At 37.7% G+C, this 18,146-nt stretch overlaps 1 protein-coding gene across 3 annotated transcripts in view; it reads left to right on the plus strand.

Moving 5' to 3' along the window:
- Positions 1-1,655: 1,655 nt before the first annotated feature.
- rsu1 (Ras suppressor protein 1) overlaps positions 1,656-18,146 on the plus strand; it is a 79,043-nt gene continuing 62,552 nt past the window's right edge. Inside the window, exons 1-3 of one of the 3 annotated variants that reach the window (XM_015354482.2) lie at positions 1,656-1,801; positions 3,422-3,533; positions 4,242-4,292. In XM_015354482.2, the coding sequence (XP_015209968.1) occupies positions 1,784-1,801; positions 3,422-3,533; positions 4,242-4,292 (181 nt within the window). In that variant the 5' untranslated portion in view covers positions 1,656-1,783. Of the gene's footprint in view, positions 1,802-2,919; positions 3,266-3,421; positions 3,534-4,241; positions 4,293-18,146 lie in introns of those variants that run through there. The other 2 variants (XM_006634293.3, XM_015354483.2) reach the window with 2 other exon arrangements.

The following is an 18,146-nucleotide window of genomic DNA, read 5'->3' on the forward strand; positions in this document are numbered from 1 at the left end:
GGGGCCAGGTGGGGCTCTGGAGGAGTGAGACAAAAAAACAGACAAAACACATAAAAAACATGCACAACAAAAATAAACTCTGATGGAACAGGAGAACAGACACATAAAAAAAATGACTCACAACAGATAGGAAGAGCAAGGGGCATGAAAGCCTGGAACCAGGATAACTTTTTTTTCCAAAAACCAGGAAACAAAAATAAAAAAAGGGTAGCGGATGTGGGGCGACTTGTTGAGGTGAGCCTCTCACCAACTGATCCCAATGCCAAGCGAGGAGGAAAGGGAGACCTGGAAATATATAGCCCCAGACAACAAGACACACCAGAAGAACAAGCACAGAGAAACTAGGAACAGGACAGAGAAGCAGCGCCCTCTAGTTGTAGAGGGTGTGACAGAACTACATATGATGGGATTATAGATTGATATTTTATGTTTTGTCTTTTGCAGTTAGACTATGATAAATGTTGCATATTAGGAGAAAAATACATTGTAATGTTGTCAAGTTGTCAAAGGTCTGACACTATGAACCCTTAAGCAATACAAAGCATTTTAAAAATGTTCTCACATCAATGTTCTGTTGAAAGCAGGACAGTTGCGATGTGGATTTTTTTCCAGGAACTGTTCTAGTTTCCTTAGAAAAGCCTGAGTATAAACAAAGAAAACAGCTAAGCAAGATTTAATTACAGCTGTTTCAATATGCTCAGTGTGTGGACTATTAATCGCTGCAAAACCAATGTTCCCTTAAAGCTTTTGAAAAAGTGTTTATACATCAAATGTTTTTATAGATACCTTCAGTATGCCTAGTTTTGAATTATTGAATCATTTTACTTTATGGATCTGATGTCTCTCTGGAATTCTCTTTACTTGTGTTTTGTATCCTGAACTTTTGCATCTGAAATGTGGAACAACAGGATCACAGCTGAACTGTATTTTCACAAGTGATATATGAGCTTACCATTTAGTTAACTATAAAAATTAAGTATATACATTTTTGTTTTAGAACCAACATCACTAAATAAGCACTAACAGCTTTAGATCCCAGCTGCCATAAATCATCCTGTCATCACAAGAGGATTGTCCCCAGTGACCAGTGTTCCATCATGAAAACATAATCCACTGGGAAACAATTCTTGTTTCTTCTGTATTCACTGTTGAATTTGAATTTAAACATCACATTGTTTATGATTTGTTTATATTGAGGAAATTCAATGTGTTTTTTTTTAAATAGAAATATGTTCTTGGATGACTGAAGAACATATCTGTATGTAAAGTACAAAGTACAAGCACTTTGCTGTTTATATATGCTCTTTTGTGCATTTTTTCAAACTGAGTGCTTTACAAAAAAAGATTCAGCAGTGCAATATTTTCATGAACAATACACCATACTGTAGCTTCATTACTAATAAAGTTGCTTTGTACCAAAATTCTATTTTTAATTGATTATTAAAGTGTACAAGTATATAAATAGTGTCGATCTACTAATGTTTCTGATTTAAAAAAAGAGTTTACAGTTTAACATCAGGAACGATTTCTTATTATTGGTTGTTGTCTTTCAAAAACTGAAGTTCAGTACCCTGTGTGGAATTTGTTCCTGCCAAATATAATCGGTCTAAATATAGAACAAACTATCGGGCCCTTCTAGTTAACTAAAACCTTAAAAAATATAAAAGTTCAGGCTGGCTCTGCATCCATAGGTACTGTTTGCTCGAGAAAAGTATCGAATTATTCCTGGAGGGCTTTCGGGGTGCTCTTATACAGCCGGGCACCGAGGTGAGAGAAGAGGAGAATGTGCTTCCCATGGAAGGTAAGGTCGAGAGCTGTGCTGACAGAGACCAGCACTGTTGGAAAAACAACAGTGTGACGAGAGCCCCCAGAAACAAAAAGAGAAACACCTGGTAGCGTCCTCATGCTTTTGGGGTTCTGCTGCCTTTCCAGCAGTTTGTTTTTAACGACCTGTGTAGGCATTTATTGAAGTTTTAGTAAACACGTGCTTTATATTTGCTTTAAGATTTTTCAAATATTCTGTATAAAACGTTGTGTGCACAACTATATGGATAAAAAAAGATTACATTTAAAGTAGGGTGTAAAAAGTCTGGTTACATTTCGAATTGTGAACTCCCGTGACAGAGTGCCCTATGATGGACTGGCTATGATGGACTACACGACTTTAAAAGTAGTCTTAACTGTCATTTAACACACAAATATCTATGAAACAGCCAATTGTAATAATTTTCTTAAACCCACTGTACTATAAAGGCATGCAGCACTATGTACGTCGCCAATGAAAAAAAAACGCCTCCTTTAAATAAAATAATTTTAAGAAAGGAAGAAAATGCTTCGCGGTTGTCTCTTGATCTCTCATGGAATTATACGCTGGGCGGCCGTGATAACTTGGTAGGCAAAAAAGAGGTTTCTAAACCTGTCCGTTTTACAGAGTACTGGAAATGAATACAATGTTTAAAAATGATACATTTATAATACCTCCTTGGTTTTATGTTAGAATGTAATCGTTTATTGAATAATGTTTAATATTACAATTAAGAAGTTTATATTAAGTGTAGCTACATGGAGAAAATTAACGTTTATTATGCGATATGATTAAAATACGAAAATACCCTTTTACTATATTCAATAGTAAGATTGTTACTATACATAGGTTTACTGTCCATAGTGTTTAGTGTTTACATAGTGTTTACTGTGATAGAAAAATGAACTGTAGGTTCCACTAAGGTTAAGGAATGTTTAACTGGTTTGAAACGTTTACTAGAAACAGTTGTTTTAATGAAGTACTTCACTCGATACTATAAAAGTGCAAAACAGTACTGCAATAATTTTAAAGCACATCCTACTTAAGCCTACATTACGCAGTTTCACTGCGGAACCTATTGCTGTTACAACTTCCTCTTATGGAAGCAGTCTATAAAGACGCTGAAAAAAAAACATTTTCTGATTGGGTGCAGTTCCTCATTTCGACTGTATTTACTATGGGATACAGACGAAATGAATCTGATTGGATCATATGAGAGAAAATATTCATATCCTTTGGCATTCCAGAGTCTCTGCCCGGCTGAGGAAGTGTCCTTTTAGGGAATGTGGACAATTTCACAACGCATAGACTGACTTCCGTTTGGGTTGGGTGTGCGTCTGTTAGGGTTCTGTTCTGTTTGGTAAACGTACATTTTTAGCTCAGACATATATATATATTTGAGAACGTAATTTAATTCCGATTTTATTGACTTCTTTTATTTGGATACAACCGAGAAACAAGGTTAGTGTTATTACTTTTATTTAACTTGTGTTCACATTGTTTAAACACAGCACCTCTGCACTATAATGCATCCGGTCTGCAAGCAGTGCATTAAGAGTTGTTCACCCACTTCATATACCTGTATTTTCGTTTAACAATGCTTTAATTTACGTGCAGAAGATGTCGAAGTCTTTAAAGAAAATTGTGGAAGAAAGTCGAGAAAAGAATTTGCCCGAAGTAGATATGTGTGATAGGGGAGTCTCCAATATGCTGGACATCCCTGGTCTCTGTAAGTATCATAAAGCAAAGAATAACATCTTTCTCCAATGTTCTTGTATGTTTTAGAAATGTGTGACTGACCCATTTGCAAGAAATTTCAGTTTATTTAATTTAAGTTTAATTAATCAAAATAAGTTTTAAAAAGTTAATAGCAGTGTACCATTGTGCTATAATAATAGGGCGGAGTGGTGGCACTGTGGCTGGAAGGTTGCAGGTTCAAATCCCGCAGCCGGCAGAGGAATCCTACTCCGTTGGGCCCCTGAGCAAGGCCCTTAACCCCAGCTGCTTTAGGGGTGCTGTATAAATGCCTGGCCCTGCAATCAGACCCCAAGCTTCTCTCTCTCTGTGTGCCTGTGTGTCTCATGGAGAGCAAGCTGGGGTATACAAAAAGACAAATTGTATATTGCTAAATAAAGTGATCTTACTTACTCTTATTTAATGATGCTACTCTGCAAATGAACCTTTGCATCTTGTTTTACTAACAGTGTAATATAGTGTTCAAATATGACATACTGTATTTATACCACCTGACACTGTCTTTCCCTTTTTGTAAGATGATATTCTGTAGCTACAGGAGGTGATACTTAAAATATTTCCAATGTTCTAGTTGGCTGTTTGATCACAGATTATATATAAAAAGATCAAATCACTGTCTACTTGGTAATGTTTCTTGAAATATAGTAGATTATGATGGAATCTTTGCCTTTTTGTGTTGCAGTCACCTTATCTAACATCACTCAGCTGGTCCTCAGTCACAATAAACTTACAAGTAAGTTTTTTATTTCTTAATTTAAAAAAATTGTTTTGTTTTATGTGCCATTTAATTATTGGTTGTTTTATTCTGGAACATATCAGACATGGTTCTTAGAGGTGTGGTTTAATGATTACAAAATATCCCATAATGACACAACTCAGATGTAGGTCTCATCAGATGATTTGAAAATAAGCCTCATTGCAGGCATTTACAAGCAGGTAGGTTTATAATAAAATAAATTTGTTCTGGTTACAACTGAGTACAGAATATGTGAAGAATGATAAGCAATGCAGTTTTTTAAAGTGTGGACATTAATATACTATGTAAATTGATTATCAATGGAAAAATTATAATTATCATATGTAGCATTTTAACAACATCCTTGATTTTAGTTTTTTCTATACATCTTAATATTCCTTGTCTTTGTTGCTTTCCCACATTGTCTAGAGGGCATAAATGTGTCAACATAAACAACTAGATCTTTTGCTTTGTCAAATGCAGCCATTTCTGTGTTGTATTTGTAGTTAAATTTTTCTGTCTGAATATAACTCTCTGCACTTGGGCATTAAATATCGGATGTCATATGTTTGCCCAATCTTAAATTCTATTTTCTTATAAATTTCCTTTCAGCTTCTGTGATGTTTGCTTCATCCTTATTTTGTATCATCTGCTAATTTGACTTTATTAGTCAGCATATACAGTACCTTGCAGAAGTATTCAGACCCTTGACCAATTCTCTCATTTTACTGAATTACAAATCCTAATTTTAAATTTAGCACTGAAACTCAAAATTATTTTTTTAATGTGACATTGTTTTACCTTAGAAAATATTATTAAGAAAAATAAAAAAACTGAAATATGCTGTTTGCATAAATATTCAATCCCTGTGTTGTGGAAACTCTAAGTTTAGACAAGTGAAAAACAACTGCCCTAACAAGGATAAAATTGCTCTACTATTGGCCTCTATCTGTAAATCATTAAAATAACTGCCACAGTTTGTGGATAAAAATCCCACAGTTAAGGGATCATTATTCATGTTTTGAGTCCGAAGGACAGCTGTGAAAATGAAGACTCATGAACATTCCGAAGAAGTTGGAGATAAAGTAAAACAAATGCATAAATTAGGAAAAGGGTACAGAACAGTATCCAAGTGTTTGGATGTCCCAGTGGGCACCGTTGGTTCAGTTATCAGGAAGTGGAAGCTACATCAAACCACCCAGACACTGCCTAGAAAAGGTTATCCCTCAAAACTCTCTGCACGAGCAAGAAGGAGACTTGTCAGAAAATCCACTGAGAGGCAATGATCACTTTGAAGGAGCTACAGAGTTCAGTAGCTGAGAGCGGAATAATGGTGCACCAGTCAACCACATTAAGAGCTCTGCATAACACTGGCTTTTATGGGAGGGTGGCACAAAAGCCATTACTCCAAAAAAAACATTTGAAAGCACGTCTGGTGTTTGCTAAAAAGTGACCCAGTTGTGATGTGGGAAAATATTTTGTGGTCAGATGAGACCAAACTTTTTGGCCAAAAGTGATATCTGTGGCGCAAATCTAACACTGCCCATACCTAAAAAAAGCATGGACATGGCATCTTGTTAAAATAGAAGGAAGAATGGATGGTGCAAAATACAGGGAAATACTGCAAGAGAACCTGTTTCAGTCTGCTGAAAAACTGACGCTTGGGAGAAAGTTAATCTTTCAGCAGGACAATGATCCCAAACACAAGGCCAAAGTAACATTGGAGTAGCTTAAGAACAAAAAGGTGAATGTCCTACAATGTCCCAGTCAAAGCCCTGATCTCAATCCAATTGAGAATCTGTGGCACTATTTGAAAATTGTGGTGCACAAGTGTCATCTGACTAACCTGAACAACCTGGAGCAAATCTGCCTGGAAGAATAGGCTAGAATCACCCCTGAACAGTGTGCAAAGCAGGTACATACTTACCCCAAAAGACTGTTATTGCTGCAAAAGGTGGCTCTACAAAATATTAAAATGTGGTGATTGAATACTTATGCAAACAGCATATTTCAGTTTATTTTTCGTAAGAATATTTTCTAACATAAAACAGTCACATTAAAATAATTTTGAGTTTCAGTGCTTAGAAATAAAAATATCACAGAGAACTAAATTTAAATGTAGGATTTGTAATTCAGTAAAATTAGAGAATTGGTTAAGGGTTGGAATTATTTTGCAAGGCACTGTATATAAGAATTTAAATTATTAATTTAAATCTGGAAGACCAGTGGTTCTAATACAGAAGCCTGTGGAGCTCTACTGATTAATCCTAAATAGAGCATCTGTCTCATCTAGACTGTTTTCTATTAACCATTTCTTAATCCAAGTACCTGCATTTACTGTACTTGAATGGTATCGGCATTTTAAGAATTCCTCGTAGAAGATTAACCAATTTTGTGATGGGGCAGTATTATGTTAGCAATAGGTCAACAGGGGAGCTGGAGCTTGTCACAGGAGGTGTAGTGATATGAGGATAAATTATTAGTAATCAATGTTCAGAAAGTGAATTCTTCATTTGAGTAAAACCTGATATATTGGAATATATATTTATACACATGTGTAGAAAGGCTTTCTATGTATTTGTGATAATAAAGCAAAAACATTAAAAAGTGAGTATATGGTTTTCAAGTATGGTTAGTCTGAAAAGATGTGATGTTTTGACTAAGGATTAATACTCGAAACCTTTTCTGATCTGTTTCAGGAGTGGTATGAGCAACATTTTGTTTACTCATTGGAGAGGATTCTTAAACCTCGATTATATCAGTCTCAAAATTTTCTCTGCATCTAGTGCACTGGTGCACCAATGTGATAGGCATTGATGTAATAACTGACCCTTTCACCAACTTATACTTCATCCTAAAGAGACCTTTGAGCCAAATTGGTAGTTCTACTAGCATTAAAGTGATTTCTAGTAGTACTAGACAGCAAAAGTGTAGCGGTCTTGGTGAAGTAAACCAAGAAATAAACCAATAAAAAATACTGTTGCAAGTTCACAGTATAGATAATAGCAATAATATTATACCTGTATATAGAACAAAAACACTTAAGGTAATCAAATGACATAGCTGAATATCTGATACCTATCCTTAATTTATTTTAATTTGTGCTTCATGTAAAATAATTAATGCAGTATTAAAGACATAATGCTATAAATACCTATTTACACTTTTGCTTGTGCACTGTACATCGCACATTAATGAGCAGTACATTAATATACATAATGCATTAGAGCAGTGGTTCTCAAACATTTTGGACCAAGTACCACCCCTGATCAAACCAAAATATCCACGTACCATCTGCAAGTCATCTTCTCATACGAACCACAGAAAATCTCAATGACCACCATGAGTGCGCACATACACATATAATACAAATAGCACTGAGCACTTACCAATTCAGTGAGAGGGGTGAGCCTTGCAATATCAGGGAGGAGGGTACTGAGCTTCAAATACAGATCTTGCTCAGCATCCATTTTGTTGCGGTATTTTGTCTTGATTGTAGTGAGAGCAGAGAAGCCTTTCTTACAAAAAGGTAAGAAGTAGCAAAAGGCATCAAAAATCGCACAGCCTTTAATGAGAGGGCTGGGTATTCACTCTGTCTTTGGATCCAGAAATCCAACAGTGACTGTCGTTTCAATTCTGACATCAAAGTCGCATTGGATAATAGCTCGAGCAACTTCTTGAGTGCAGCACAGGTCAGATCCTTGGGTATTCCTGTGACATCAACAGTAAAGGGGTTCCTGATCCACTCTGGTGTGGCCTCAACTGGAAAATACTCTGAGAACTGAGAACTTTTCTTCCAATGGCAAAAGGTGCACTGCAATCACATCACAAACAGCAGCATCAAGTCCCACACCATATGTGTGCAGATAGTTCTCCAAAGTTGGGAAAGCAGAGACATCGCTTGTGTTGATTTTATTAATAAAAAGCTGCAGCTTTTTCTTCATTATCTTGTCAGACACATCAAAAATTGTTAAAGACTGCAGTCCCACATTCGGCTCATTTCAACGTGAGAATATATCAGCCAGGTAGGCTAATTTTACCAGCAACACTACAAAGCACACTGAACAGATGTGAATTCATTTGTTGAGCCTTGATACAATTCACAACTTTGACAGTAGTCTAACACGGATTTTAAATCCTCAGGCATTTTCTTGACTGCCAAGGCCTCGCGGTGGATGCTGCCGTGCGTCCACTTCATATCTGGAGCAACCTCTCTGATTCGTGCAACTAGACCGCTGGTTCAGCATGTCATCCATCGCTCTTGCATCCATCGTCTGTACATACTCTGACGCATTTTTTCCAGTCTATGCCATTTTCATCGATAAATGTATTCAGAAGCTGGAATATGTGCTCTCCTGTCGTTCCTGTTGGTAGCGGCTTACAGAACAGAAAGTCCTCATGGCACATGACCTCTAATGTAAACAAACAAATTGACCAAATCAACGGCATCTACAGACTCATCTAATTGCAGTGAAAAGCATCTGCTCATCTTGACACGCTCTATCAGCGTACTTTTGACGTCATCTGCTCTTTTGCCAACGGTGAACAAAGTTCTTCACCAATAGTGGGGCTTACATGCTTTAGCAATCCGCAAGCTTGCATTTTTTCCCCGTTTTCCCTTAAAAGACAGTTGGGAGTCCGTCTCAGAAGTTAAAAGAAGTTTTTATTTCATGGGCATGGGAGCGAAAACACAAAGACGCTCTGTATAGCCAGCCACCACTATGGCTGCCGTCGCATCATCCAGGTGGATGCTGCACATTGGTGGTGGTGGAGGGGAGTCCCCATTACCTGTAAGGCACTTTGAGTGGAGTGTCCAGAAAAGCGCTATATAAGTGTAAGCAATTATTATTATTATTATTATTATTATTATTATATTTTTTCGGCTCTGTGTATTAACCTAGAACAGTCCTTAAATCTTTTTCTGTCATCTATCACGCTTTCCTGTGTTTACAAGATTGTGTGTGATTTTGGAACACCTCCAAATATTCTCCTACCTCCCTATTTGCTGAAAATAACTTTACAATTGGTCACTTTCGTAGCACACATTCCTATACAATGTTATAGAATTACATAGTTGCTCTTATGTCCACTGAAGTATTAGCGTGCACTGTATCGTCGTTGCTAAGACTAAATACGTAGGCTGCGTATTTGACACATACACTAATTTTCTTAAAATAGAAAATATGAAAACTCGTCCCAATTTTTTCAGTGCACACAACACATTTCTAGGGTCATCTGGCGTACCGCAGTTTGAGAACCATGGCATTAGAGTATTGAAGTGATGGTAAAATGCTGTTTTCAATCCAACATAGTTGTTTTAGGAGTTTGTCTGCACCAAACACTGCTTCATGACTGGATGATCAGAGCAACATCTTTGCAAGCCTCAGACAATGAAACTGAATCTTGGTATACATGTAGAGGCTATTTTTTTATTTATCAATGCACAACAATATAACATACAGCAGTGGCTGTCAAGAGTGAAATGCATTTTCCGTGAGCTCACAAAGGAGAGCTAGAACAGAATTTGATGGAAGGTTACAAGAAGAATACAATTAAATTATACAGTAACAATTTACAAGATTACGCACTAATAAAAAACGCAGGGGGAAAGAAAAAAAATGCAGTGGACTGACTATTTATCAGTGGTTGTTTGGGTAATTGCTGGTGCCTACAGTGGGTGGCTGTTCAGCAGTCTTATTGCCCTTGGGAAAAAGCTGTTTTTAAATCTGTTGGTCTTTGTAGGTTTCGGTATCATTTTCCAGATGGTAGTAGGCAAAACAGATTGTGGTTTGGGTGACTGGGGTCCTTGAGTATAGACCTGGCTTTCTTGAGGCATCTAACTTAGTAGATATCCTCGATGTATGGTAGCATGCAGCCGGTGATGAGCTGTGCTGATTTCACCACCCTCAGCATTACTTTGCGATCCCGGGCGGAGCAGTTTCCATACCAGGCAGTGATGCAGCCAGTCAGGATACTCTCAACAGTGCATCTGTAGAAGTTGGCTTGGATATGTAACAGCATGCCAAATTAGCGGAGAAAGAGTAGGCGCTGCTGTGCTGTTTTGAGCACGATGTTGGTGTGGTGAGACCAGGTTAAGTCCTCTGTGATGTTAACACCTAAGAACTTAAAACTGCTGACCCTCTCCATTGCAGACCCATTGGTGTCTGCTCTCTCATATTTTCCGTAGTCCACGATCAACTCCTTAGTGTTGCTGGTGTTTAGAGAGAGTTTGTTGTCCTGGCACTATTCTGCCAGGATTTCAACCTCCTCCCTGTACGCAGTCTCATTACCATTTGTGAAATAATCAACATATGGTACAATATACCTGTATCTTTAAAGTTTATATTCGTACAACATAGTTTCTTATTGAGAACTGTGTAGAAGAGCATTTAAAACCAAGAGCTAAAGGCACATCTTTACCCAAAGAAGTTTGAGACTATGAAAGAAGTTACCCATTTCGTGTTATTGAAGTTAATTCCCTGGTTTCTTTCAAGAAGCAACTGGATGACATACTTGGAATAACTGCTCAATACCAAATGGGTTAGAGGGACCAAAATTGCCTTCTTTAGTTTGTAACTTTTTTATGGTCTTGGACAGCAGCACCATCTGTCATGGAAGTGAATTTGCTAAATCGTAATGCCCAGAATATCTGTTAGGTTGAGAGCAAATTAACCTTAAAATGTTTCTTTTTTTATGGCTATGAGGGTGTGACCATTTAAATATAGTTAGAATTAAGTGGTCATGGGCCTTATGGCCTTCTTTCATTTGTTACGATTCTTACAACCATATACTTCAAAAACTTCATGTGAACGATACCATATTTTGTTTTTTTTACATCTGCTCATATAGCTAAATTGCTAGATCCAGGAAATGCAGACTAGCTAACTTTGACTTATAATGTGCTGTCAAAAGGAAGTGTTTCCTGATTAAATTGCCTCTGACCTCTTTGTAGCTTGCATAAACTTGTAAACAAGTCTGTGAGAAACCACTTTTGACCACTGGAGTGTGCACTTGCTACAGCTGCGTTTAACCTGTGTCATTTCCCCTTGAAGAACTGCAATAAAAGCTCAGTCATTTCAATTGTATTGTAGTTAAAATGGAAAAAACAGAGTAACACCCTACTCTTTTTGAGAAACACCAAAGGGAATCTGGTAAAGAGCTTAGTAATGGTAGTACTACTTCATATGTGAATATAAAAATCCCCCTGCGTAGCTTCCTATCACTATGCTTTGGAATACTCTTGCACAGTCTGCACTGAGGGCTCAACCTATACGATGCTATTATCGGTAATGATAACGGTATTAACGGTATTAAATCAGGGTCCCAGATCACTACACAATGCTTCACTCTTTTTACTTTATACTTCACGGTTTTAAATACCTTTTATTATTACTAGATCATCAATAATGCATAATTTTTTCTATTCAAAATGTTTTTATATATGATAGAAATAAGCTGTCAAGTTTCTGTTTTTTTTAAAACATGGTGTTTGCTTATTCTATCACTCTTCAAATTTCAGTGAGTGTGTGTGTCAGTGCTTGCCCTATGATGGACTGGCATCCTGTCTGGGGTATACCCCACCTTGTGCCTGTTGCTTGCCTGGATAGGCTCTGGCTCCCCTGTGACCCTTAATTGGATGAAGCTCTTAGGAAATGGATGAATATTTATTAATCTTCCTGATTCAATACTAGATGGAAGCACCTTTGGCAGAAATTACCATATCTGTAAAAAAGCTGTAAGTCTTTTTGTATAAGTCTCTGTCAACTTTGCACACTGGAATGGTGCAATTTATGGTCATTTTGCAGTCGTGCTCAAGCTCTGTCAGTATGGTTGTGGGGTACAAATGAGTCTGGGTGGTACCATACATCTTTGACTTCTTAATGATCAGCTTCATCATGCTCAAAGGAATATTCAGTCTTTTTTTATGTTTTTTATGTTCTTTCCCTGATCTGTTGTTCGTTTGAAAGCTCATTGGTTTTCATGGTTGAGTCTTTGCTTGAAATTCACTACCTGACTGTGGGGCCTTATAGAGGCAGATTCATTTGTTCTGAAAGCATGTGACCACTACTATTGAACACAGACAGAAGCTGTTCTAATAATTTTGTGACTTTCCAAAGTAAATAAGTTCACCTGAACGTATTTAGATTTGCTGTAGAAATTACATATGCAATCGAAATATTTAAGTTCTCGATTTTTCTTTGCAGTTTTCACTGACATTTAACTTCTTTAACTTTCACCCATAAAAGTGTTCAGTTTGGACGGCAGTTTTTGGAAAATACTTACAAATATGGGTGATTATTTTTGTAAGGCACCACGTATACACTGCTTGATCTTTTTCCACATTTTTTCTTTGTAACATAAAGTCAAGACATTTTATGCAGCAGATCGTAGTGCTGTTGGCACTTAAAGGTCCTGAAATGATTTTCTTACTTAGTTTGTACCCACTCTTTTTAAACTGTAATAACATCAGTGAGAATTATCACATTTTACGTTGAAAAGATAAGATGGTGTGCAACCTTTTGTTCGTGACTGCTTATTGATTTTATTTCCACAGAACGTTTCAGCCTGGTGTGCAAAATTAAAAATATCCTATTGTCTAGGATATTGATTGAACAGCCAGAGTTCTGTTGGATAAGTAAAAGTTTGTTGTTGTTCTGCCTCACATAAAGTGCAGGACAGAGAGAATGGTGGTACTGAAGTGTATGGCAAACCTCTCCTCTAACTCAGGTGAGCTGGAGTTAAATGAGTCATTGGTGTAGTGCAAAAAAAGTGGCCAGGAAAGATCTCTAAACCAGATCAACATTGCTCAGAAAGCACACTGATCGGGAGGATTATACTGTTTTTTTTCTTATTTTTGGTGCTTTATGATACTGATGTATGTTAGTTATAATACTGTTTAAATTAAAAAAAGAGAAAAATGTATGAAATGTCTACATTTTTGTTGTCTGCAGCTGGAGTGTGTTTTGGGGGATTTCAGCACATTGTGCTCTGGAACAACAAAAATCGACCTTTTAATTAGATTTTATTTCATTTTGAGTCAGGCACAGATTTTTACAAAGTAAATTTTTGATTTATATAAAATGATTAGAGCAATACGTCTTTTGCCCACAGTCTAAATAACTGCTTAAAAAGTACACTATACTATAGCATACTTAATAGAGAATTTGTTTAAATAGTTTAATTTAATTATATACAAGACAAAGAATTTGAGCATAGAAAGATATAAAGTCTCTTTATAACCTAAATTCCATTACATTACATAGTCTTTTAATCTTCCAAATTATTAATACTGAGCTGATTGTTGATTGCTTAATTAACCCAAGTGCTACACTTAGGTAATACACACTTGTTTGCTGAATATGCATCAAGGTTAATAGTTTAGTCTCTTGGAATTTGAAACAAAAGTTTTCCCGATAATGCTGAAGACAAAAATAATTCCCCTTGTGGGAATGGTTCCCACAGTTAACCACTTAACAATGAAACACATTTAAGTGTACAGTGTTTGTAAGTAGATAAGAAATTGAGGAGCAGTTTTACAAAACCATTGGAAACCAAAGGCCATTGGATGGCCAAAGGCATCTATCCAGCCATGATCGGAAAGCCACTTATTTCTGATAAGGGTGGTGGAAACTTAACTTATCCAAGAAGAATGGGGTACAAGGCAGGGCTGCCCCTTGGATAGAATTTTTTAGGGCAAATGTTAAGCATTTTAAACCCTGTTGGCGAAATCGACTCCTCATATATCTACATTTTCAAGCATTGAAAGTTGTTCCTAACCTAATGCAATTTTTTAAAGACTGGCAATCTAAAAATAAACTGTGTTCTTTCCTTAGGCCTCCAAATAATGGTAGTACTACTTCCCCTTTCACATTCAAAGACACTGTCAGACACAACTTCAGTTGTGGCAAAGAAAGTATACTGGGACAGAAAAGCCATTAATTTATCATAAAAATTAGGTACCTGTGTCAAGCAAGATCTCTCCTATTTGAACACCTGTTTGAACTTGTTATTCAACCATCTTAGGTATATATTTTTTATCAGCAGGATGGAAAATAGAAAAACTGCATAACTGCAGCATAAGTATCCTATAATACTACCTTCTGTCTGTTAAAAAACTTGATCATTTATAAAGGTGATAAATAGTATTCTAGTGATCATATTACTAAAATCTTATACATTATTAGTCCTCATTATTCTAAGATGGTGTTTTTTTCTTTCAACTGAAAGTGCCTTTGTCTTGGGAACCACAGTGACATATTGAATTGACACTTGAAAGATTTCATGAACAACCAAAGCTTCTTCTGATTAGCTCTTTACTTGTTGCTGTGGTGATTTCTCACACACATCTGGTCATCATATATTTGGTGTGCAGACTCCTGTGCAAAGCTCTGTTCAAAGTTGGCCAGTTAATTCCAAATGTGGTACATACCAGTCTGATACTGGCACTACAGCTGACATATGGCAAAATGGAGCTCCTACACAAATTAAATGGTGTCTGACCATGGCAGGTTGTAGGAGCTGTTGGGCTGTTTGACTTCAGACTTGCCAGGTTTCATCACACCAAGACCTGTTTAAAAATAGCACCTCACAGTTTGCAGCAATAGTCTATATACCCACACTGGATAATACCCTGTTTGGTAAAGGGTGCCCAATGGCTCTATCTGAGCTCCGTGAAGTTGTCCCCCCTACAAACAGCACAAACGATGAAACCCACCTCATTCATTAGTGCTGCGTTTTTGCCATTGAAAGTGGCATTTGTTCTGCTTTCATTTCCGAGATATAGCACCTCTTTTTTTCGGGGTCGTGACATCACTCGGCCTGAACTGCTCTCATTCGTTAGTGCTGCGTTTCTTAGTGGTACTTTTCAACGGCCGGTTTGTACTGTTGAAAGTAGCATTTTTGCTGTTTTTGTTTCCGAGATATCGCACCTTCTTTTTCGGGCGATCACGTGACCACGCACGGCGACCTTGACCGTAGGTAACCCTGTCTGCCAAGTTCAAGTGCTCTGTTACTGGTGCAACAGTAACAATTCTGCAATTTTGTTTCTCTATTTGACCGGGTGGGGAGTGGCAGTTGATTTTGCATTTCATACCAGTATCTTCTGCGCTTTTCTGTGAATAGCAAAATTAAATTTTCACTAATATCATACCTTAATCAGAAGAGTTGCAGGTGTAGCCTTAAAAAGCGAACATTAACAAACCATTGCATATTCTTACAAAGAGGCTTTAACAAGCCCATCTTAATACTTAGTAGCAGTGTCCTTTTTTAAAAATCTGAAGAAGTAATCAGTTTCTCACTGTCTCCTTAAATAAACTTGCTCACCAAGGGATTTGTAAAGATTCCATCCATCTGTCAAGCCACTTATTTAAAAAGGCTTGAATTTGCAACTTTATGAACAACAAGACCACTGTTGCTCTTTTTATACAAAGCACATTCGTCAGTATGAAAAGAAACAGTTTTTTTTTTTTAAGGGGCACTATGTACAAAGTTGACAGGTAGTTCATAACGCATCCAAGAAACAACAATCTCACATATGCAGACCACGGCAATATTGGGGAAAAATGTTTACTTTCACAGCAGTGAACAAATAAGTTCTTTACTAAACTGTCATTATCCAGGATCACTGTTTGCACATACCCAAATAAAAAAACGTGGGTAAATGGTGAGACATGCGCCAAACCTAAGGCTAGGACAGCTGTTTTCAATTCTGGCAATATTGACAGATACAAAAAATCCAGATACGACCTCAGGAAAGCCATCAAAATAGTTAAATACAACTATAGAGTAAAATAAGTAATATTATCATGGATGCAACACACAGAACATGTGGATTGGTATACGCACCATTACAGACTACAAAACGCAACCCAGCTATATCACACAACAGTCTGCCTCTCTTCCTGATGAACTAAATTCATTTTATGCTCGGTTTGAGGTCAGTTACGCAGATCCAGCCAGGAGGATTCCAGAAAACCGAGGCGGAAACCCACTGATCATATCCAGAGCGGATGTGTGTAAGGTTTTTAAAAAGATCAATCCACACAAGCCTCCTGATGCTATCCCTGTCCGTGTTCTAAAGGGATGTGCACACCAGCTGGCACGTCTTCTCAGACATATTCAATCTTTCTCTAGCTCAGTCTATAGTTCCTTTCTGCTTTATAAAAACCACCATTATCCCTGCTCCTAAGAAACCCAGAGTCAATTCAGAGCCTGAATATCTACTGCCCCGTTGCACTCACATCAGTTATCATGAAGTGCTTTGAGCGTAGCGGTTGGTCAAAGCATACATCGCCTCCTCACTGCCTGACACACTAGATCCACTACAATTGGCGTATCACCAGAACAGGTCAACAGAGGATGCTATTGCCATTGCCCTCTCATACCTGGATAAGAAAGGAACAAATATGAGAATGCAGTTTGTTAATTACAGCTCAGCATTACAATAGTACCCTCCAAGCTTGTCATCAAGCTCCAGGACCTGGGACTGAACACCTCCCTTTGTAATTCGATCCTGGATTTCTTGACAGAACTTCCGCGGGTGGTGAGGGTGGGAACCAACATATCCTCGACCCTGACTCTAAATACTGCTTAGCCCTGTCCTCTACTCCTTATCTACCCATGATTATGTCATCAGGCGTAACTCAAACTCTGTCATTAAGTTTATGGATGATACAACAGTCATCGGCCTGATCACAACTGGTGAAGTCTGTGTACAGGGAGGAGGTTGAAACCCTGGCAGGATTCCTGGGAGTTAACATCACAGAGGACTTAACCTGGACCCACTACACCAACATCGTGGTCAAAGCAGCACAGCAGCACCTATTCTTTCTCTGCAGGCTAAAGAAGTTTGGCATGCCGTCACATATTCAGGCCAGCTTCTACAGGTGCACTATTGAGAGCATCACTGCCTGGTATGGGAACTGCTCCGCCCGGGATCCCAAAGTACTGCTGAGGGTGGTGAAGTCAGTGCAGCTCATTACCGGCTGTGAGCTACCAAACATCCAGGATGTTACTCAGCTAGATGTCTTAAGAAGGCCAGGTCCATTCTCAAGGACCCCAGTCATCCCAGTCACACACTGTTTTCACTTCTACCATCTGGTAAACAGTATCGAAGCATTCGGTCAAAGTCCAACATATTACGGAACAGCTTCTACCTCCAGGCAATAAGACTGCTAAATAGCCCAGCTGCAGTTCCTTCAGCAAATCACCATAATGGGTGTTTTATGGTATTTGGCATACTGAACTACTTGGACATAATGTATTGAATTTGTTTTCTGAGTCTGGTCGGGTGGGTGGATGTTTTACAGTTCAATATAGGGTCTTTTTTTGGCTGTGATGTCACTCTGTGACGTAAAAAAAAACGTGTCATCAAGCTATAACCTATATAAAAGGAGCGCCAAATATAAATGGCTGACCCTGCACTCTGGCCCCAAGCTTCTCCCTGTCTGTCTTATGGAGAGCAAGCTGGGATATGCAAAAAGACAAATTCCTAATACAAGAAATTGTATATGGCCATTAAAGTAATCTTATCTTGTCACAGAAACCAGCACAAACTAACAATGAGGTGGGTTTCATCATTTGTGCTGTTTGTAGGGGGGGCAATTTCACAGAGCTCTCTACTGGCTCTTAAGTAGCTTTTCAGTCAGTGAACACTAAACTTGGTTTGTGTCTTTGTAGTTTCCCCTTGTAGGCCATTCACTCTCTTAAAGCAAGTGGATAGGGAATTACTAGGAACTCTTTGAAAGTGCTTGCAGTTTTCTAGTTGTTTTTATAATGTTGTAATCAATCTATTTAACATCCTCCCAATAAACCTATTGAGAATTACTGAAGTCTTGTTTTAACATTCCATAT

This window comes from Lepisosteus oculatus, chromosome 6 (genome assembly GCF_040954835.1).
Source record: "Lepisosteus oculatus isolate fLepOcu1 chromosome 6, fLepOcu1.hap2, whole genome shotgun sequence".
In the NCBI taxonomy this organism is placed as follows: domain Eukaryota; kingdom Metazoa; phylum Chordata; class Actinopteri; order Semionotiformes; family Lepisosteidae; genus Lepisosteus; species Lepisosteus oculatus.